Source organism: Schistocerca americana, chromosome 3, assembly GCF_021461395.2.
Source record: "Schistocerca americana isolate TAMUIC-IGC-003095 chromosome 3, iqSchAmer2.1, whole genome shotgun sequence".
In the NCBI taxonomy this organism is placed as follows: domain Eukaryota; kingdom Metazoa; phylum Arthropoda; class Insecta; order Orthoptera; family Acrididae; genus Schistocerca; species Schistocerca americana.
Genome location: NC_060121.1, coordinates 265,958,170 through 265,982,583, shown reverse-complemented (window position 1 = coordinate 265,982,583; position 24,414 = coordinate 265,958,170). Strand labels below are relative to the sequence as shown.

General features: G+C 45.4%; 1 protein-coding gene across 1 annotated transcript in view; it reads right to left on the bottom strand.

Annotated features, from left to right (window-relative positions):
- LOC124607241 (disintegrin and metalloproteinase domain-containing protein 22) overlaps positions 1-24,414 on the bottom strand; it is a 1,086,760-nt gene that overhangs the window by 217,067 nt on the left and 845,279 nt on the right. Inside the window, exon 7 of the mRNA XM_047139515.1 lies at positions 4,252-4,479. Coding sequence (XP_046995471.1) covers positions 4,252-4,479 — 228 coding nt within the window. The remainder of the gene's footprint in view (positions 1-4,251; positions 4,480-24,414) is intronic.

Sequence of the window (24,414 nt, the reverse complement as noted above, 5' to 3'; positions counted from 1 at the left end):
TTGTGTTGGGGAGTGCACTGGGTAGTCCGTGTAGCGATATTTCCCATAGTATTGTGGTGCTGTAATGGTCAGCATTTGTGCCTAGTAAGCAAGGAGACCCAGATTCCAGTCCCGGCGGTAGCACAAATTTTAATTCATTTATTCGGCTTCCATCATTATCGTAGATAAAGATGAGACTTAAATGTCTCGAGGAAAACGTACAATCCTGTTGGATATGCTACTTGCGTAAGGCAAAAAGGCTCGCTCTCCTGATTCTAGATTGGCCGATAGCAAAATGTGCGTGTGATTTGTCTTTTAATATAATCAATCTGGCGAAAGGTGACAGGTGGGCTAACTCAGCTGACAAATTTAGAGGATCTGCGGTGACCTGGGCCTTGCGAACCAAGGTACAAAAATGATTCAAATGGCTCTGACCAATATGGGACTTAACATTTGAGGTCATCAGTCCCCTAGACCTCACGTAAGGACATCACACACATCCATGCCTGAGATAGGATTCGAACCTGCGATCGTAGCAGCAGTGCGGTTCCGGATTGAAGCGCCTAGAACCGCACGGTCGCAACGGCCGGCCAAGGCACAAAGTAGCCGTTCACGCTGAGCCGATTGGTTTCACATAACAGAGCTGCAGCTGCTCGGCAAAAGTACGTACTTGTCGGCGAGGCATGGTATCCTAGACCGAATGTTCCAAACACTCTTCACATCTAATCTTAGCACTGTTATTGCCTGTAGATCAAAATAGAGGGTGCACAGACAGGCCTTTTTAACGGATTTCTGATTTATTTGAAATACTCAACACTACTACAAAGTAAAGGTGCAAATCTCCTTACCGTCACCAGACAAAACTGCAAATCGAAGTACCGGTGAGAAAAACGCAGTTGAGGAATGGGTGAGAAAAACAAAACAAAAAATATTTTCTGTTGACATCTAAATGTGTAATTAGTAACAAAATACAACCACTGATTCATGACCGTTCAGAACAATTGAAAGACAGATTCGATTTATATTTCCCTGCACTACATATAGCCTAAACCAGTATGAGTGGGTAAGAAATCCTTTCGCGTTTTGAAGTGTGTCTGAACTTAAGGTTGTTAAAGAGTAGGAACCGGCAGACCTGAAGGACAACCACGCTTTAAAACTTAAGTGCCAAGAATCAGATCTACGCAACGTCTGAATTTCTGTTCATCAAGGTTACCATTACCGGAGTAATAGAGCACTGATCGTTTTGCCGGAGTTTTCTACAACATATAAAACAGTAAAATTTCAGAAAGTAAGACGTGAAAATGCATGTGAATTTCTCCTGCGTCCCAACTAATAAGAGGCATATTTTTAATATCCGTCAACCCCATGTGTGTGATAGAATTCATAATAGTATTGAAAAGTTTTATATCTCTGAAAATTATACTGTACTTAGAAAAGAAATATAAAAATTTATATTTCTTTAAAATATCATTTGTTACAATGGAAACTATTTTATCAATACTAGTGAAATGGTGTCTCGTCAAACTGTATAAAGGTTGATTCAGCTGCTCCTAACTATGCCGTTTTATGCAACCCGTAATGTTATATCTTGCCTTCAAAAAACCGCGTCCGAGATTTTTTTATTCTCTAGTGCTACGCGCAAACTATTAGTCGAACAGAAAAATGGACAGGACGTTTTTGTAGAAAATTTAATGTAGTTAAATTTTGTATTGGAATACGTTTTCGCTGGAGGCCACGGTTTTCGAGCTGTTCAAGAAAAACTTACAAAAGTGACCTTCAAATGCACCCTCACCCCTCCCACACACAGCCCCACCGGTCAGGGTTTCTAGTATGTTACTCATGGCACTTCCACCTACCACTGTACAAAAACTTGCAACTGCACGAATTATTTCCCACACTCGACCTCCTTTGGTCTTCACTGACTGGCCTTATAACGCCACCGGCTTCTAGGAACACTTAAAAATTGTAAAATTCACGTCTGTGTAAGTTTTACCTAATAATTTTATCAATTTTAACAGCATAAAATAAACAATAACATCGTTGCATTCGACAGGCCTTCTGACTACGAAATTAGTGTGCTTGCAAGGGTTAAGTCATGATCGGACTGTCAACGTAATTGATTTTAGCGTAAAATTTACAAAGGTCGTTCTCCTTTCGTTACCCTCAAGAGTACGTTTATATTAATAACGTGAACGAAATAGCCGGCTATGCTGTTGGCATAGCAGCCCAGTCAGTAGAGACAAAAACAGGTCGAATATCGGGAATAGTTGGTGTAGAAGGAAATTTTTGTACAGTGGTAGGAAAAACATATTAGAAATTCTGACTCATGTGGGATGAGTGTGGGGTGGAGGTGTGTTTGAAGGTCTTGGATAACTCGAAAATTATGACCTCTAGCGAATTTCCTACAAAAAGGTCCTGTTCATTTTTTCTGTGGGACTAATAGCTAGCGTGTAGCAAGCACAATTACACTGCGCGTTGCACAAAATGACAACTGAGTCACCGTGTGTATTAGAAATGTGTCACCAAGAGAAAAGGTATAGAAATCACTGGGCTACACAAAGTATTACGAAGGTTATTCATACACCTAAGAGCCAAAGAAATTGGTACACCTGCCTAATATCGAATAGGGCTCCCGCGAGCATGCAGAAGAGCCGCAACACGACTTGGCATGGACTCAACTAATGTCTGAAGTACTGCTGGAGGGAACTGACACCACCAGTCCTGCAGGGCTGTCCATAAATACGTAAGAGTACGAGGAAGTAGAGATCACGTTGCAAGACATCCAAGATAGTGTTCATGTCTAGGGATTTTGGTGGCTAGAGGAAGTGTTTAAGCTCAGAAGAGTGTTCCTGGAGCCACTCTAGCAATTCTGGACGTGTGTGGTCTCGCATTATCCTGCTGGAATTGTCCAGGTCCGTCTGGAATCCACAATGGACATGAATGGATGCGGGAGATCAGACAGGATGATTACGTAAGTGTCACATGTCAGAGTATCAGAGGTCCCATATCACGTCAACTGCACACGCCCCACGCCGTTACAATGCCTCCACCAGCTTGAACAGTCCTCTGCTGACATGCAGGGTTCATGGATTCATTAGGTTGTCCCCATACCCATACATGTCCATCTGCTCGAAACAATTTGAAACGAGACTCGTCCGACCAGGCAACATGTTTCCAGTCATCAGCAGTCCAATGTCGGTGTTGACGGACCTAGGCGAGGCGTAAAGCTTTGTGTCGTACAGTCATTAATGATACACGAGTGGGCCTTCGGCTCGGAAAGCCCATATCGATGCTGTTTCGTTGAATGGTTCGCACACTGACACCTGTTGATGGCCCAGCACTGAAATCCGGAGCAATTTGCGATACAGTTGCGCTTCTGTCACGCTGAACGATTATTTTCAGTCGTCGTTGGTTCCGTTCTTGCAGGATCTTTTTCCGACCGCAGCGGTGTTGGAGATCTGATGTTTTACCAAGTTCCGGTTCATTCGTGAAATGGTCGTACGGGAAAATTCCCACTTCGTCGCTACCTCGGAGATGCTATGTCCCATCGCTCGTGCGCCGACTATAACACCATGTTCAAACTCGTTTAATTCTTGATAACCTGCCATTGTAGCAGCAGTAACCGTGCTAATAACTGCGCCAGACACTTGTTTTATATAGGCGTTGCCAACCGCAGCGCCGTATTCTGCCCGTTTACATATCTCTGTATTTGAGTACGTATGCCTGTATCAGTACCTTTGGCGCTTCAGTGTAGTTTGCATGTAGCGAGCGAAATAATATTGCGGTTTGCATAATACGACGTCGGTGAGACAGCTGTCACCCTGTGTATTAGAAAGGTGTCACCACGAGAAAAGGTATGGAAATCCCTGATCTAGACAAAGTATTACGAAAGTTTTTGATACATCCTTATTAATGTTTTAATTAATTAATAGTAATATCTCACAAAACCTATTATGTCACTGCGAATAAGATGTGATTCTGACATCTATATATCGTTAGTCTAATTGGGGGATAATTTCTAAAAGAGAAACAACATACCAATACTTGAAACAGACTAATAAGGCGTTTAAACTGTAAATAAGTAGAACTATAGCTGTAGATAACTACAGTTTAATGTTGTGGCCGAAAGTGTAACTTGTAATTGCGTATAATTTCAGTTATGACGAACAACTCAGCTTTCATCTGCAGTAATCGATTTCCAATCGACAGACTGATAACAATCGAACTAGGATGTGTAAAAAAGCGGAGTTGAATGTGGCTGTGTGTACGCACCATGGCCTTATCGATGACGATGGCAGTCTCGATGTATTTGGTGGCTTCGCGCACGTCGCGCCTGTACCGCCCCCCGGAGGCGGAGGAGGCGGGCCCGGAGGCGGCGGAGGCGGGGCCCGCCCCCACGTGCTTGGGCCGGCGGTGCTTCATGCTCCACTCGAGGTTGCCCTGGTTGCCGCACCCCTTGGTCGTCTTGGTGCGAGCTTCGAAGATCACGTGAGGATGTTTCTGCTAAAGGAAGGCCGAGAGGCATGCATATGAAGTTATGGCGGCGGTGTGCGCGCAGCTGCAAACAAAATACATTTCACAGTCTCGCTACATAACAAGTTGAGCGCCAGGCAATATATAAGCAGCTGTGCGCGTCTGCAAAGCTTAACGCCTGACAGCAAAAGTGATAGGGGCGTTCTATAAGTAATGCAACACTTCTTTTTCTCGGACAGTTTTGGTTGAAAAAGTACTTAATTTGTTGTAGGACATCGTGGAACATTCTCGCTTCAGCCTCTATATTTTCATGATGTTCCGATAGCTGACGGCGCTTGGTGTTGCCTTCAATACGGTGTCTGTAAGGGAGATGCGTTCCAAGCTGCCATTGAGTTTCTTTTGCCGGAAAACAAGAGCGTCGCAGCTATTCATAGGCGCTTGCAGAATGTCTGAGGAGAGCTAGCAGCCGGCCGAAGTGGCCGTTCGGTTCTAGGCGCTGCAGTCTGGAACCGCGAGACCGCTACGGTCGCAGGTTCGAATCCTGCCTCGGGTATGGATGTGTGTGATGTCCTTAGGTTAGTTAGGTTTAACTAGTTCTAAGTTCTAGGGGACTAATGACCTCAGAAGTTGAGTCCCATAGTGCTCAGAGCCATTTGAACCATATTTTTTTTTAGACCTAGCAAGGCTTCACATGAGTCTGAACACCCGAGAGGAACTCACAAAGCCTCCCTGGACTGTTCTTCCTCATCCACTCTGCAGCCCGGATCTCTCACCTTCCGATTTCCATCTGTTTGGCCCAATGCATGACGCACTCCGTGGAAAGTAGCATGCGGATGATAGGGAGGTTACTGGTGTAGCAAGATGTTGGCTCTGAAGTCCGCCAGTAAATGGTTTAAATGGCTCTAAGCACTATAGGACTTAACATCGGAGGTCATCAGTTCCCTACTCTTAGAACTACGTAATCCTAACTAACCTAAGGACATCACACACATCCATGCCCGAGGCAGGATTCGAACCTGCGACCGTAGCAGCCGTGAGCTTCCGGACTGAAGCGCCTAGAACCGCTCGACCACAGCGGCCGACCGTCCACCAGTAGAGTGGTACCATACAGGCATACAGTCCCTCCCAGTAAGGTGACGTGAGGTCGTCGCATTGACGGAGATTATGTTAAAAAACAGGGTTTAGTAGGCAAAAGAGTGGGCAATAATATGATGAATCTTGAATAAAACCAACCTATTTCCAGAAGAAAGTGTTGCATTGGTTACTTAACGTCCTTCGTCATGAAAGGTAGGTTTCTCAATGCCTATCGATACACTACTGGCCATTAAAATTGCTAGACCAAGAAGAAATGCAGATGATAAACGGGTATCATTGGACAAATATATTATACTAGAACTGACAGGTGATCACATTTTCACGCAATTTGGGTGCATAGATCCTGAGAAATCAGTACCCAGAACAACCACCTCTGGCCGTAATAACGGCCTTGATACTTGTGGGCATTCAGTTAAACAGAGCTTGGATGGCGTGGACAGGTACAGCTGACCATGCAGCTTCAGCACGATACCACATTTCGTCACGAGTAGTGACTGGCATATTGTGACGAACCAGTTGCTCGGCCACCATTGATCAGACGTTTTCAATTGGTGAGAGATTTGGAGAATGTGCTGGCAAGGGCAGCAGTCGAACATTTTCTGTATCCAGAAAGGCCCGTACAGGTCCTGCTACATGTGGTCGTGCATTATCCTGCTGAAATGTAGGGTTTCGCAGTGATCGAATGAAGGGTGGAGCCACGGGTCGTAACACATCTGAAATGTCACGTCCACTGTTCAAAGTGCCGTCAATGCGAACAAGAGGTGACTGAGACGTGTAACCAATGGCACCGTATACCATCACGCCGGGTGACACGCCAGTATGGCGATTACGAATACACGCTTCCAATGTGCGTTCACCGCGATTTCGCCAAACACGGATGCGACCATCATGATGCTGTAAACAGAACCTGGATTCATCCGAAAAAATGACGTTTTGCCATTCGTGCACCCAGGTTCGTCGTTGAGTACACCATCGCAGGCGCTTCTGTCTGTGATGCAGCGTCAAGAGTAACCGGAGCTATGGCCTCCGAGCTGATAGTCCATGCTGCTGCAAACGTCATCGTGCAGATGGTGGTTGTCTTGCAAAACGTCCCCATCTGTTGACTCAGGGATCGAGACGTGGCTCCACGATCCGTAACAGCCATGCGGATAAGATGCCTGTCATCTCGACTGCTAGTGATACGAGGCCGTTGGGATCCAGCACGGTGTTCCGTATTACCCTCCTGAACCCACCGATTCCACATTCTGCTAACAGTCACTGGATCTCGATCAACGCGAGCAGCAATGTCACGATACGATAAACCGCAATCGCGATAGGCTACAATCCGACCTTTATCAAAGTAGGAAACGTGATGGTACGCATTTCTCCTCCTTACACGAGGCATCACAACAACATTTCACCAGGCAACGCCGTCAACTGCTGTTTGTGTATGAGAAATCCGTTGGAAACTTTCCTCATGTCAGCACGTTGTAGGTGTCGCCACCGACGCCAACCTTGTGTGAATGCTCAGAAGAGCTAATCATTTGAATATCACAGCATCTTCTTCCTGTCGGTTAAATTTCACCTGTGTAGCACGTCATCTTCGTGGTGTAGCAATTTTTATGGCCAGTAGTGTACACGGACTAAGTGACCGCTAGAAAAAAAATCTGATGTGTCGATAAGAATTTACATAATATATACATTTAACTTTGACAGTCATTTACTCAGTTTGCTTCAGCAAGCACTTGTACCACTCGTGCCTCAACACGTCAAATATGGAAGAGTTTAAATCGTCCAATAGGAAGCTGAGATCTTGGACTGATAAACTTGCAGCGCTCCAGGTGGCCTGGCAACGAACTAAGGTCGTATTAGTCGGAGTCCCTGTATGAGTTTCACCCCAACGGCCGGCGCTGGAGCCGCGGCAGGTGAGATGTCACCACGTGGCGCTCGCTAATTGGCGCGCTTTTTACCGCTCGCAGCACCGCACCGCTCTGCGGATTAAATGAACGTGTCAGTTCTGGCAGGTCCGGCACCTGAAGCGTGCGTGTGCTGACGCGTTACTGCATCCGGGCTGGCGATGAGCTACGCTCTGTGGCCGACGCAAAGCTGTGGGGCTGGTTATCAGTGCTAATAACCCGAAAACGAGCGCGGCAGCGAGGAAAAAAATGAGAAATACGTCGGCAACCGATTTTGTTTGAGGCTGGTTTGTTTACGCATGCAGCGAATTGTCACGCGCGACAGGTGCTTTTAATTTCATCTCCTACACCTCTGTAATTGCGTTATGCCCCGAGCTGGACGTGAAAACAACGGAAAAATTTATACAAAACACTTAAATTTCAAAGGTTCGTCATGAAGAGTGTCAGTAACGGTAACGCACCTAATCTACGCTGATGTGCAAAATTAAAGGATGAGGTAGGTAAAGTAACATATTAACTACTCAGTGGAACTGAATGAAATACGGGAGAATTTTGCCAGAGATCAACCAGTAGTGCACAGAATACTGGACTAGGGATGGGCAAATTTTTAAATGTATGGATATATCCTGTACCAATATTTACAAAATCGGTAGGTATTATCGATCGTAATGATCGATGTTACGATTTATCGGTCAATACTTTCAAAATTTACAGGAATTAAAAAAAAATTGATCGTAGTCACATAAATGATTAACAAACATTTAAAAATTGACAAATACTTTAGTTATACCCAACATTAACCAATAGCCGGCCGTGGTGGCTGAGCGGTTCTAGGCGCTTCAGTCTGGAACCGCGCCACCGCTACGATCGCAGGTTCGAATCCTGCCGCGGGCATGGATGTGTGTGATGTCTTTAGGTTAGTTAGGTTAAAGTAGGTCTAATTCTAGGGGACTGATGACCTGAGATGTTAAGTCCCATAGTACTCAGAGCCATTTTTTGATATTTTGATGCATCGATAGCTCTCGCCCATCCCTAAAAAAATGGTTCAAATGGCTCTGAGCACTATGGGACTTAAAATCTGTGGTCATTAGTCCCCTAGAACTTAGAACTACTTAAACCTAACTAACCTAAGGACATCACACACATCCATGCCCGAGGCAGGATTCGTACCTGCGACCGTAGCGGTCGCGCGGTTCCGGACTGTAGCGCCTAGAACCGCTCGGCCACTCCGGCCGGCCCTCAGAATGTGTCCTACCAGCTATTCCTTCTTCTAGTCAGGTCGTACCAAAAAGTTCTCGTCTCCCCAATTCTATTCAGTACCTCCTCATTACTTACGTGATCTACCCATCTAATCTTCAGCAGTCTTCTGTAGCACCACATTTCAGAAACTTCTTTTTACTATCTGTCTAAACTGTTTATTGTCTATGTTTCCCTTCCATACGTGACTACACTCCGCCGCGTGGGATTAGCCGAGCGGTTTAAGGCGCCGCAGTCATGGACTGTGCGGCTGCTCCCGGCGGAGGTTCGAGTCCTCCCTCGGGCATGGATGTGTGTGTTTGTCCTTAGGATAATTTAGGTTAAATAGTGTGTAAGCTTAGGGACTGATGACCTTAGCAGTTAAGTCCCATAAGATTTCACTTACATTTGAACACATTTAACTACACTCCATACAAATACTTTCAGAAAGGACTTCCTGACACTTAAATCTATACTCGTTGTTAGTAAATTTCTCTTTTTCGGAAACGCTTTTCTTGCCAGTCTACTTTTTATATTCTCCCTACTGCGACCGTAATCAGTTATTTTGGTGCACAAATCGCAAAATTCATGTACTACTTTGTCTCGTTCCCTAATCTATTTCCCTCAGCATCACCTGATTTAATTATACTACATTCCATTATCCTCGTATTGCTTTTGTTGATGTTCATCTTATATCCTTTCAGGACAGTGTCCATTCCGTGTAACTGCTCTTCCAAGTCCTTTGCTGTCTCTCACAGAATTACAATGTCATCGGTGAACCTCAAAGGTTTTATTTCTTCTCTATGGATTTTAATTCCTGCTCCGAATTTTTCTTTCGTTTCCTTTACTGATTGCTCAGTATACAGGCTCAATAACATCGGCGACTGGCTACAACCCTGTCTCACTCCCATTTCAACCACTGCTTTCTTTTCGCGCCACTCGACTCTTATAACTGCCATCTGGTTTCTGTACGAATTGTAAATATCCTTTCACTCCTTGTATTTCACTCCTAGCTCGTTTAGAATTCGAAAGAGGTCATTCCAGTCAACAATGGCAAAAGCTTTCTCGAAGTCTATAAACGCTACAAACGTAGGTTTGCCGTTCCTTAATCTATCTTCCATGAGAAGTCATAGGGTCAGTATTGTCTCGAGTCTTCCTGCATTTCTCCAGAATCCAATTTGGTCTTCCCCGAGGTCGACTACTACCAGTTTTTCCATTCTTCTATAAATGATTCGTGTTAGCAGTTTGCAATGTTGTGTACGATGTTTGGAGGCATGATGCTGCATGGACGTTCTGGACTCCAGATCTTTGAATACGGTACACTTACCAGTCATGTTATTGTGACACTGTACTCCTTCCTCACGTGCGTCTCTTCAGGGGTGTTTTCGGACCTGACTTAAGCTTTATGGATGACAGTAAGCGACTATGTCGAACAACACAGATGGAGGAACTCTTGGAATGAAAGGATATTCGGCGAATGGACTGGCCTGTCCGTTCTCCGGACTTGAATGCCATCAACCACGTGTGGAATGCCTTGGCGAGACGTATAGAAACATATCCACCCGCACCAAGGACCATCCAGCAGTTCTAAAACGCTCTTGGAATTTAATTCCTCTGTTTCACCTAATTTATAGTATTCATTTTCGTTACAATATCAGAACGAAAATCTGAAAGTGGCAGGTGTAGTGTATGAGGTACAGATGGAAAAAAACTGAAGAAATATTGTCGCAGAGTGAGTAGGCCGATGAATCGTTCTTCAACAGAAATTACCCTAATAATTGTGCGTCGAATATCCAATTCTTAAATTACTCTAGTTCCATAAAATTTGAAATAAAATGGGAAATTTGTTACGACATTCAAGCTATCTGAAAATGTGCTCTCCATAATTTTGGAGCTGTTGTTACAACTGTTGAAAGTATTTGCAGTGTGGACAGTTTACATTCAAAACGTGCATTCTTACCTCTCTTCTTCCTCGTTAACAATATCGTCTGACGATGCACAGAACATAAGTTTTGCTTCACACACTCAACTAATAATGTAAACATCCACGGAATAAAGGTTCCTCGTGGGAAAGCCAATTGCCGTGTCACATGGAGCAGTGATGTGGCAGTGGTGAGGCTGCAGTATAAATGTAACGAGGCACCTGACTTGTAGCGAGATGCTATAAGCGAGCAGCAAGCTGCAGCGTAAACGTACAGATGCCCGTAGCGCACGGCAGCCTACATACAGGGGATCACATACTTGCGCCTACTGACGATCTAGGAAATTGAACATATAGTACGCGTCCTGACTAGTACGACATTAGCTACTACCATCTCGTGCAGTGTGTCTATTATTTCCGTTGCTGTCTTCGCTAATACTGTCACTATGTTCCTCGTCTTGTCTTCTGGACGAGAAATCGTCCGAACCAGAATTACATATCCTGAGAGGCGCCAATCAGTGGCGGTTCTTACGGTCGACGTAGCAGTACGTGAGGTAATACACATGATCTTTCAACGAATCCACATACAGAATGAAGGAACCCTCACAACTATGCCACAATTCTTCCCAAAATATACTTGCGCAGCCTGTTTGACCCTGCAGAGGTGTCACAACCCATGACCCACACTTCTCTACGTTTGCTTTCGTGTGTGCGTCTTGTGGTACATTTTTTATTCAATTGAAGCTTTGTCCTTTCTCATACCGATACCACAAGCGCAAGAACTACGATTTTCCACTACTATAATATCTGCACCTCAGAACATTTGGTGCAAAAGTACTTAAGACGAAATCAAATCGACGGTAAAATTGCTTTGGACTTCGGTGAAATCTGAACAGTTTTAGGTTGACGCATAAGTTAGTAGCGTTTGGGTTTTGCATGTTGATATTCAGATTATTTTGGATTTATTTATCGATTGTCATTTTTATATTTTTTAGTTCACTGTTGCTAATGGAATTAACATATCATCATTATGTCGTTTGTAGATAGTGAGTGGAGCTGTGGACACTAGAAAATGGAGTGCCAAGTGGAAAATCGCAACATTCCCGACATATCCTTTTGATTGAGTTCAACAGAGGGGTCACAGGAGAAGAGGTAGCCAGAAACATTTGCCACTGAACAGAGCAAGACAAGAAAATGTTTTTCTCCTTTTTGAGGAGGATCGTTTTGACATTAGTGACTCTCCACGTTCAGGAAGGCCTTCGGGGTTTGATGAAGATTAAATGCATGAATCCACTATGATCCACGTCATTGTACTCGAGAACTGGCAAATGTGATGAACCGTTATCGTTCCATCGTAGTGCGACATTTGCATGCAACGAGGAACGTACAACAATCGGGTGTGAGGGTACCGCACAAAGTCAAAATCACAAAAATTTGCGGATGGCGATAAGTGCATCTCTGCTTGCTCGCCATCAATTGGCTTGTGAGCAACACCGTTCACTTCTACCATATATCGTTAGTGGTGACGAGAAATGGTATCTTTGTGCTAAAGGAAAGGAATGGTTGAGGCCAAACTAAGCAGCAACTACTCGTACAAAGATCTGCGCCCGTCCACGAAAGGTAATATGATTCACTTGGTAGAACAGTGACGATTTGGTGTACTACGAATTGCTTCCCCGAGGTGTAACCATCACTCCTGACATTTCTTGTCGACAACTGAGACGACTTACAGATGCAGTCCAAGAAAACGACCAGAGAGACTGCGTGAAGTGATGCTATTTTACGATAACGCCCGCTCGCTATCTGCTACACTGACATAAAACACTATACAGGAGTTGGGTTGTGAAATTATTCCGCACCCACCTTATTCAGCTGATCTTGCGCCCTCAGATTTTCAGCTTTTCCGCTCTTTCTGGAACAACCTTCAAGGCACTTCCTTTACGGATGAAAATGCGCTCCGAATACGACTCGACGCGTTCTTCGCCTCAAAATCAGGTGATTTCTACAGTCGTGGAATCGGAAAGTTACCTCAGCGTTGGCAGACAGTTATCAATAGTGAAGGAGAATGTACACTGAAGCCCCAAAGATACTGGTATAAGCGTGGGTATTCAAATACAGAGATATGAAACAGGCAGAACACGGCGCTGCGATGGGCAACGTCTACATAAGACAAGTGTCTGGGGCAGTTGTTAGATCGATTACTGCTGCTACAATGGCAGGTTATCAAGATGTGAGTTTAAACGTGGTGTTATAGTCGGCGTAAGAGCGATGGGACACAGCATCTCCGACGTAGCGATGAAGTGGGGATTTTTCCGTACGACCATTTCACGAGTGTACCGTGGGTATCAGGAATCCGGGAAGACACCAAATTTGCGAATCGTTGCGCCGGGAAAAAGATTCTCAATGAAAGGGACCAACGACGACTGAAGAGGTTCGTTCAACGTGACAGAAGTGCAGCCCTTCCGCAAATTGCTGCAGATTTCAATGCTGGGCCATCAACAAGTGTCAGCGTGCGAACCATTGAACGAAGCATCATCGATATGGGCTTTCGGAGCCGAAGGCCCATTCTGACTGCACGACACAAAGCTTTACGCCTAGCCTGGGCCCGTCAACACCGGCATTGGACTGTTGATGACTGGAAACATGGTGCCTGGTCGGACGAGTCTCTTTTCAAATTGTATCGAACGGGTATGTAGACAACCTCATGAATCCATGGACCATGCATGTCAGGAGAGGACTGTTCAAGCTGGCGGAGGCTCTGGAATGGCGTGGGACATGTGCAGTTGGAGTGGTGTGGGACCCCTGATACGTCTAGATACGACTGTGACAGGAGACACGTACGTGAGCATCCTGTCTGATCACCTGCATCCATTCATGTCCACTGTGCATTCCAACGGGCTTGGGCAATTCCAGTACGATAATGCGATACTCCACACGTCAAGAATTGCTACACAGTGGCTCCAGGAACACTTTCCTGAGTTTAAACACTTCCTCTGTCCAACAAACTTTGCAGACATGAACATTATACACCATATCTAGGATGCCTTGCAACGTGGGTTTGAGAAGAGATCTCGACCCCTATGTACTCTTATGGATTTATGGACAGCCCTGCAGGATTCATGGTGTCTGTTCCTCCAGCACTACTTCAGACATTAGCCGGGTCCATGCCACTTCATTTTGCGGCTCTTCTGCGTGCTCGATACTAGGCAGGTTTACCAGTTTCTTTGGCTGTTCAGTGTATTATTGATAACTAAATTTTCTGTTATGTGTGTCTGTGGTGTTTATTAAACTTGTGAAAAATCGCTACGAGCTTATGCACCAATCTAATATCTCTGTCAAGCGCGGAAGTACGTGAGTTTTTAGAAGGATGTGGCAGTGTCTCGCTTTTCTATAGAGAGAGAGGGGGGGGGGGCAGGGGAATGGAGGGGTGGGGGTACGTAATACGCTTGACAGAATACCCCTGGACAGTGGGAGCGTACATTTGCATACTTGGGTGAACGCGATGAATCTCGTTACCAGTGGGATGGGAGGAGACAGAGGAGGCCTGTGGGAGGCAGCGAGAGCGGGACTGGGGCGGGAGTCGGCAGAGCGGAGGTAACGGGGTTAAAACTCGGGTCCGCGTCCGGCGCGCCTGACGCTAACTCGATAACGCGCCGCGCGGTACACAGGTCGTTAGCGCTGCAGGCGACACCCACTTGCCCGAGGCCCTGCTCTCCGACGCTACTAACATGCACTCCGTGCACGCTACATTGCTCATTTCAGAAAATACTCTCACTTCCTCACGCGAAAAAATATCGATCACGCCGGAAAAGCATAAAAGGAACACAAAAAAATGGCTCTGAGCACTATGGGACTTAACTTCAGAGGTCATCAGTCCCTTGAACTTGTTGTTGTTGTTGTTGTTGTGGTCTTCAGTCCTGAGACTGGTTTGATGCAGCTCTCCATGCTACCCTATCCTGTGCAAGCTTCTTCATCTCCCAGTACTTACTGCAACCCACATCCTTCTGAATCTGCTTAGTGTATTCATCTCTTGGTCTCCCTCTACGATTTTTACCCTCACGCGAAAAAATATCGATCACGCCGGAAAAGCATAAAAGGAACACAAAAAAATGGCTCTGAGCACTATGGGACTTAACTTCAGAGGTCATCAGTCCCCTAGAACTTGTCGTTGTTGTGGTCTTCAGTCCTGAGACTGGTTTGATGCAGCTTTCCATGCTACTCTATCCTGTGGCAAGCTTCTTCATCTCCCAGTACTTACTGCAACCCACATCCTTCTGAATCTGCTTAGTGTATTCATCTCTTGGTCTCCCTCTACGATTTTTACCCTCCACGCTGCCCTCCAATGCTAAATATGTGATCCCTTGATGCCTCAGAACATGTCCTACTAACCGGTCCCTTCTTTTTGTCAAGTTGTGCCACATACTCCTCCCCAATTCTATTCAATACTTCATCATTAGTTATGTGATCTACCCATCTAATCTTCAGCATTCTTCTGTAGCACCACATTTCGAAAGCTTCTATTCTCTTCTTGTCCAAACTATTTATCGTCCATGTTTCACTTCCATACATGGCTACACTCTTTACAAATACTTTCAGAAACGACTTCCTGACACTTAAATCTATACTCGATGTTAACAAATTTCTCTTCTTCAGAAACGCTTTCCTTGCCATTGCCAGTCTACATTTTATATCTTCTCTACTTCAACCATCATCAGTTATTTTGCTCCCCAAATAGCAAAACTCCTTTACCACTTTAAGTGTCTCATTTCCTAATCTAATTCCCTCAGCTTCACCCGACTTAATTCGACTAAATTCCATTATCCTCGTTTTGCTTTTGTTAATGTTCATCTTATATCCTCCTTTCAAGACACTGTCCATTCCGTTCAACTGCTCTTCCAAGTCCATTGCTGTCTCTGACAGAATTACAATGCCATCGGCGAACCTCAAAGATTTTATTTCTTCTCCATGGATTTTAATACCCACTCCGAATTTTTCTTTTGTTTTCATTACTGCTTGATCAATATACAGATTGAATAACACCGGGCAGAGGCTAAAACCCTGTCTCACTCTCTTCCCAACCGCTGCTTCCCTTTCATGTCCCTCGACTCTTATAACTGCCATCTGGTTTATGTACAAATTGTAAATAGCATTTCGCTCCCTGTATTTTACCCCTGCCACGTTTAGAATTTGAAAGAGAATATTCCAGTCAACATTGTCGAAAGCTTTCTCTAAGTCTACAAATGCTAGAAACGTAGGTTTGCCTTTCCTTAATCTTTCTTCTAAGATAAGTCGTAAGGTCAGTATTGCCTCACGTGTTCCAATATTTCTACGGAATCCAAACTGATCTTCCCCGAGGTCGGCTTCTACTAGTTTTTCCATTCGTCTGTAAAGAATTCGCGTTAGTATTTTGCAGCTGTGACTTATTAAACTGATAGTTCGGTAATTTTCACATCTGTCAACACCTGTTTTCTTTGGGATTGGAATTATTATATTCTTCTTGAAGTCTGTGAGTATTTCGCCTGTCTCATAGATCTTGCTCACCAGATGGTAGAGTTTTGTCATGACTGGCTCTCCCAAGGCCATCAGTAGTTCTAATGGAATGTTGTCTACTCCCGGGGCCTTGTTTCGACTCAGGTCTTTCAGTGCTCTGTCAAACTCTTCACGCAGTATCGTATCTCCCATTTCATCTTCATCTACATCCTCTTCCATTTCCATAATATTGTCCTCAAGTACATCGCCCATGTATAGACCCTCTATATACTCCTTCCACCTTTCTGCTTTCCCTTCTTTGCTTAGAACTGGGTTTCCATCTGAGCTCTTGATATTCATACAAGTTGCTCTCTTTTCTCCAAAGGTCTCTTTAATTTTCCTGTAGGCAGTATCTATCTTATCCCTAGTGAGATAAGCCTCTACATCCTTACATTTGTCCTCTAGCCATCCCTGCTTAGCCATTTTGCACTTCCTGTCGATCACATTTTTGAGACGTCTGTATTCCTTTGCTTCATTTACTGCATTTTTGTATTTTCTCCTTTCATCAATGAAGTTCAATATTTCTTCTGTTACCCAAGGATTTCTACTAACCCTCGTCTTTTTACCTACTTGATCCTCTGCTGCCTTCACTACTTCATCCCTCAGAGCTACCCACTCTTCTTCTACTGTACTTCTTTCCCCCATTCCTGTCAATTGTTCCCTTATGCTCTCCCTGAAACTCTGTACAACCTCTGGTTCTTTCAGTTTATTCAGGTCCCATCTCCTTAAATTCCCACCTTTTTGCAATTTCTTCAGTTTTAATCTACAGGTCATAACCAATAGATTGTGGTCAGAGTCCACATCTGCCCCTGGAAATGTCTTACAATTTGAAACGTGGTTCCTAAATCTCTGTCTTACCATTATATAATCTATCTGATACCTTCTAGTATTTCCAGGATTCTTCCATGTATACAACCTTCTTTCATGATTCTTGAACCAAGTGTTAGCTATGATTAAGTTATGCTCTGTGCAGAATTCTACCAGGTGGCTTCCTCTTTCATTTCTTAGCCCCAATCCATATTCACCTACTACGTTTCCTTCTCTCCCTTTTCCTACTCTCGAATTCCAGTCACCCATGACTATTAAATTTTCGTCTCCCTTGACTGCCTGAATAATTTCTTTTATCTCATCATACATTTCTTCAATTTCTTCATCATCTGCAGAGGTAGTTGGCATATAAACTTGTACTACTGTAGTAGGCATGGGCTTCGTATCTATCTTGGCCACAATAATGCGTTAACTATGCTGTTTGTAGTAGCTTACGCGCACTCCTATTTTTTTATTCATTATTAAACCTACCCCTGCATTACTCCTATTTGATTTTGTGTTTATAACCCTGTATCCACCTGACCAAAAGTCTTGTTCCTCCTGCCACCGAACTTCACTAATTCCCACTATATCTAACTTTAACCTATCCATTTCCCTTTTTAAATTTTCTAATCTACCTGCCCGGTTAAGGGATCTGACATTCCACGCTCCGATCCGTAGAATGCCAGTTTTCTTTTTCCTGATAACGACGTCCTCTTGAGTAGTCCCCGCCCGGAGATCCGAATGGGGGACTATTTTACCTCCGGAATATTTTACCCAAGAGGACGCCATCATCATTTATCCAGTAAAGCTGCATGCCCTCTGGAAAAATTACGGCCGTAGTTTCCCCTTGCTTTCAGCCGTTCACAGTACCAGCACAGCAAGGCCGTTTTGGTTAATGTTGCAAGGCTGCTGCCCCTCTTCAGGAACCACACGTTTGTCTGGCCTCTCAACAGATACCCCTCCGTTGTAGTTGCACCTACGGTACGGCCAACTGTATCGCTGAGGCACGCAAGCCTCCCCACCAACGGCAAGGTCCATGGTTCATGGGGAAGCCCTAGAACTTAGAACTACTTAAACCTAACTAACCTAAGGACATCACACACATCCATGCCTGAGGCAGGATTCGGACCTGCGACGGTAGCGGTCGCGCGGTTCCAGATTGTAGCGCCTAGAACCGCTCGGCCACTACGGCCGGCTAAAAGGAACAGAGACAACTTCAAAATCGAGACCGTTCGATTGAGGATTGAGAGTTAAAGTGAATCAAGTAAGTTTTTGACAATTTTTATAGAGGACCTACCGTTGCATATATTATTTACAGTGTAATATTGGCACCAAGTCCGCAGTTAAATTTTAACCTATCAGCTGGCGTTAGATCTACTTCCCTCAGAAGTACAATATCTGATCAAAAATGTCCTAACTCGCTGTAGTGAGGAATTGACCACGAGATGTCAGGAGAGGCGAACCCAGATGTTACAAAGCAGATGGGGAGTATTATGTTGTCAGTAGAGAAACTGTAACAGGAGAACGTGTAGGCCAGGAGCACTCAATGACTTCAAACGTGGACCAGTCATTGCTTGTAACCCGCGAAAAAACCAATCACGGACATTTGAACCCTTCGTACACTGAAGAGCCAAAGAAACTGGTACGTCTTCCTAGTATCGTGTAGGGCTCACGCGAGCACGCAGAAGTGCCGCAAAAGATGTGGCTGGACTAGCTGATGTCTGAAGTAGTGCTGGAGGGAACTGACACCATGAATTCTTCAGGGCTGTCCATAAATCCGTAAGAGTACGTGGGGGTGGAGATCTCTTCTGAACACCACGTTGAAAGTATTAACCAAAATTATTTCTTTTTAATTAGTGAAAGTATCAATGATAAGATTGTTCCAAATTATTTATTCAACAAACCTGCATCTGACTGCGTCTGCGAACTTGTTTCGTGCACTCCTCCATTTTGCCAGTAATGGAACATGTATTTGACTCAGTAATCAAGTTTAAGAGAATAATGCCGTTTGTGCAATGGCATTAAGATGATACTGAAAAATTAACTTTTGGCCCTGATGTTTACTTAATGAAATTATATCTTGCCTTGAATAATGCCAGTTGTGCAATGGCATAAAATTTATTATTTGAAATAACTTTGCTCTGATAACATTAGTTATACCAAAATCGATTACAAACCATGTACTGCACATATATATTGCATAGAGGCATGTATCTTCTCTCATTTTCGTGCTAAAGTTTGCTCAGCGTAACTGCGCAGCGAGCGTGCGTCCCACCTTAAAGCTGTCACCACACGTCTGCTTCCTCCGGGCACCTAGCTGCGACTCCCCGGTTTTTTACTGCTCGCGCCCGGCTCTCTTAACCATCAAAGATCCTCCTACTCAAAGATATTATACTCATTCCACCTTGCGGTTGGCAACTACCGACTTTATTTTCTGGATCTACCCTGATCAGACCTTAGCACATTTGCAAGGCATCCCAGATATGCTCTATAATGTTTATGTCTGGGGCGTTTGGTGGCCAGAGGAGTGTTTAAAACTCAGGAGAGCGTTCCTGGAGCCACTGTGTAGCAGTTCTGGACTGTGGAGTATCGCATTGTCCCACTGGATGTGCCCTAGTCCATCGGAATGGACAGTGGACATGAATGGACGCAGGTGATCAGACAGGATGTTTACGTACGTGTCACCTGTCAGAGTCGTATCTAGGCGTATCGGGGGTCCCATACCACTCCAACTGCACACACTCCACACCATTACAGAGCCTCCACCATCTTGAACAGTCCCCTATTGACATGCAGCGTCCATGGATTCATGAAGATGTCTCCATACCCGTACACGTCCATCGGCTCGATACAATTTGGAACGTGACTCGTCCGACCAGGCAACAACTTTCCAGTCATCAACAGTCCAGTGTCAGTGTTGAAGGGCCCAGGCGAGGCGTAAAGCTTTGTGTCGTGCAGTCATCAAGGGTACACGAGTGGGCTAGCGGCTCAGAAAGCCCATATCGATGATGTTCCGTTGAGTGGTTCGCAAGCTGACACGTGGTGACGGCCCGTCATTGAAATCTGCAGCAATTTGCGGAAGGATTGCACTTCTGTCATGCTGAACGATTCTCTTCAGTCGTCGTTGGTCTCGTTCTCGCAGAGTCTTTTTCCGGTCGCAGCAATGTCGGAGATTTGATGTTTTACCGTATTCCTCATTATTCATGGTACATGCGTGGAATGATCGTACTGAAAAATCGCTACGTGGGAGATCGGACAACTTTGCGCGACCTTGTTGCGATGATGGACACGCCTCGCTCAACGACTCACCGTGCTTTTCTTGACCGACAGGCCACGGTAGACATTCTGCAAGCGCCTATGAATATTCGCGATGCCCTAGTTTTCCTCCAAAAGAAACTCAATGATAGCTCTCTGCTTGGAACGCAACTCCGTCACAGACGCCATTTTGAAGATTGCGTAAAGCGCTGCCATTTATCGGAATATCATGAAACTATAGGCTGTGCAGCAGGAATGTTCTGCGATGTCTCACAACAAATTCCGCACTTTTTCAACCCAAACTGGCTGAGGAAAAAAATGTGTTGCATTACTTATTGAACGTCCCTCGCAGTTTGCCTGGGGTTAAATATCCAAGCGGAATGTAGTAGCAGCCCATTTCGACCAACAGTACCTGATGGAGACCTGATGGTTCTTCATTTACTGCGCTGGGACAACTACTTGGAGTGAAGATACCAGGTCATTACAGCTCACGTAACTTAAGTATCTGTTGCGACATGTTAACACTTCGCCGTCCGAACGTTTCGTACAAATTTATTCACTTGGCGCCGGCAGTGCTAATTCGGATTACTTGGCTTGTCGCCGGCCGCTTGTCACCTCTCCGTTGATGACAAGCTTCAAACACATTGACTTAAGCGCGTTTTAATTTTTCCGGAAATCCTATATTTTGCCGTATCGCTCCACAAACTCGAATTTTCTTTTCAAGTAACTTCTCTGCAAGTTCTACACTGCTATAATAATTATCCATGTAGAGGTGATGCCACTTTCCATAAGAAGGTGTCAGTAGTTCCATCACTGTTTTTGCTAAAGGTCGTCCCGCACCGGAATATATCTTGAATGAGGAAATGTATCCCGTACTCGAATCACACAGCATCCGAATGAGTATGCCATCTTTCGTAATATTCGGCGGATTGTAAACTTTAAAATTTAACTGTCCACGCCACGGTATCATTCCTTCATCAACTAACATGTTTTGACTTAGATTAAACGTTTCTTTAAACTTTTTGGAAAAATAATCAGTTACGAATTGCACTTTCAAAAGCCGGTCGGCGTTATCCGGTTTACTGTTGTTGTCGGAAAAAATGTAAAAATAATAATATTTGTCTGAATCGGTTGCGGGACATCGTTTTGCGAAACATCGGTGTGTCTATAAACGGTTCGTTGACCAGTAATCATCGATCCTTGCTTTTTTTGAAGTACCCATAAGGATAGCAAGCCCCAACCATATTCTAAGTTCGGGTCCCATAACGTCGACAAATTTGGAATTTTTCTATCCAGTTTCCCTCTATTGCAATTTTGACTGTAATACTTGTTGATTTTGTTGCTAATATATTTAAATAAATCGTTCCCAATATATAATTCTACGACATCCACGACGCTCTGTGTATCTTTGCGAAATATGTGTGGACCCGGAGATCCTTCAAATTTATTATGGTCCTCAGTGAATCATTGTCATCTTCGTCTGATTCATCCGAACCAGTTGGAAACCGTAGCGTTCGCCGAAATCTTCTTGGAAGTATTCACTATCTTTCGACGATTCTGATTCACTTTCATTTTTTTGATATCCAATGTCTTCTTCTCAATCGGCCAAGTCGTCCGAAACGTCAGACAAGACGACCTTGCATTCATCGTAAATAATCGTATCGTCTCTTTCATCTGCCATTATGAAAGTGCACAAGTCCTTATAAAAACAAAAAAAAATTGTTGTTGACATTTGTAACTTATTGTTACCTAAACAAAACACCAACAGAATGAAAAAGATACTAAAGTGCTGTCACCGGCCACTGCGCGAAACTATGCTCACGACACCACTGTGATGTCACCGGCCACTGAATGATACTATGCACACGACACCACTGTGGTATCGCCGGCCACTGAGCGATACTATACACACTACACCACTGTGGTGTCACTGGCCACTGAGTGATACTATGCACATGACACCACTCTGGTGTCGCCGGCCACTGAGCGATACTACTCACACGACACCACTGTGGTGTCCCCCGCCACTGAGCGTTACTATGCTCACGACGGCACTGTGGTGTCGCCGGCCACTGAGCGATACTACACTCACGACGCCACTGTGGCGTCGCCAGCCACTGGACGATACTATGCACCCAACAGCACTGTGGTGTCGCCAACCACTGAGCGATACTATGCACACGACACCACTGTGGTGTCGCCGGCCACTGAGCGATACTATGCTCACGAGGCCACTTTGGTGTCGCCGACCACTGAGCGATACTATGCACACGACACCACTGTGGTGTCGCCGGCCACTGAGCGATACTATGCACACGTCACCACTGTGGTGTCCGCCGCCACTGAGCGATACTATCCTCACGAGGCCACTTTGGTGTCGCCGACCACTGAGCGATACTATGCTCACGACACCACTGTGGTGTCGCTGGCCACTGAGTGATACTATGCTCACGAGGCCACTTTGGTGTCACCGACCACTGAGCGACACTATGCACACGACACCACAGTGATGTCACTGGCCACTGAGCGATACTACGCACACGACACCACTGTGGTGTCACCGGCCACTGAGCGATACTGTGCACACGACACCACTGTGGTCTCGCCGGCCACTGAGCGATACTATGCACACGACACCACTGTGGTGTCGCCGGCCACTGAGCGATACTATGCTCACGAGGCCACTTTGGTGTCGCCGACCACTGAGCGATACTATGCACACGACACCACTGTGGTGTCGCCGGCCACTGAGCGATACTATCCACACGACACCACTGTGGTGTCACCGGCCACTGCGCGATACTGTGCACACGACACCACTGTGGTCTCGCCGGCCACTGAGCGATACTATGCACACGACACCACTGTGGTGTCACCAGTCGGCAAAGTTTTAGGACCCATCTGCGACCCCCGCATGGGTTGCTGCTGTTTCAGTAAAATTTAGGCCAATTCCGTGGTCAGAGTGATAGCAGGTGTAAGGGAAAGATTTTATCTCATTTAATATGAAACCGTCGTAATCTCATCCTGTGGGACTAAAGCACAACTAATCTAGTCTATTCTAATTGTTCTTCTTACAGAATGCTCTCTGACACACGATAAACTGATCGACATGATCTGGACTTGTGAGTTGCCTTATGCGTCATTACGAAGACTGTTGTCTAATCAGATTTCTCCTCGACTGTTAGTACGAGTCCGCTTTTGCACATCAGTCGTCTTTCCTAGAGCGGTCGGACGCGCAGAGATGAAGCCGCCAGGCTCGGCTGCCTGGCTGTTGGGAGGCTAGTTATCAAAAGCGGGGCTGGGAGGCAAGCAAGGCCCGCAGTCTGAGCATCCGCCGACACGGGCCTGCGGCCAGGGCCGACTTGCACATGACGCGGAACAAAGGCCCGGCCTGCTGGGATTAGCTGAGCCCGCGCAAAAGGCGGCGCCGGCGCTCTTCCCTCTGCAGAAAGGAGGCCGCCCGCCGGCTGGCGGCGACCGAGCCTCAAAGGCCCAGTAATAAAGTCTCTCCCACAAACCGAATTTCGCATTTCTTCCGTCTCATAAGAAAGTTCCTCATTTAAGTCGCCACAAGCGGCCACGAAATCTACACCGACTCCCTCAGACCCACACTGTCTTCTGTTAGTCTCCACCCTCTCTCAGATCTATATTGCGTGGACACTATCGGTCACTAATTTAACTAAGAGCGACCGGAATTTATTTAGCTGGAGTGTACAACTCAAGCTAAGCGCGGGAAGGATAAGAACTATCACCGTCAGCCAAGTACCTACAACATGTTTCAATTTAAATACAGTTTCTAGAATGAAATTTTCACTCTACAGCGGAGTGTGCGCTGATATGAAACTTCCTGGCAGATTAAAACGGTGTGCCGGACCGAGACTCAAACTCGGAACCTTTGCCTTTCGCGGGCAAGTGCTCTACCAACTGAGCTTACCAAGCATGACTCACGTCCCGTCCTCATAGCTTTAATTCCGCCAGTACAACGTCGTCTACCTTCCAAACTTCACAGAAGCTCTCCTGCGAACGTTGCAATATCCTTTCTTCCAGGAGTGCCAGTTCTGCAAGGTTCGCAGGAGAGCTTCTGTGAAGTTTGGAAGGTAGGAGACGAGGTACTGGCAGAATTAAAGCTGTGAGGACGGGGCGTGAGTCGTGCTTGGTAAGCTCAGTTGGTAGAGCACTTGCCCGCGAAAGGCAAAGGTCCCGAGTTCGAGTCTCGGTCCG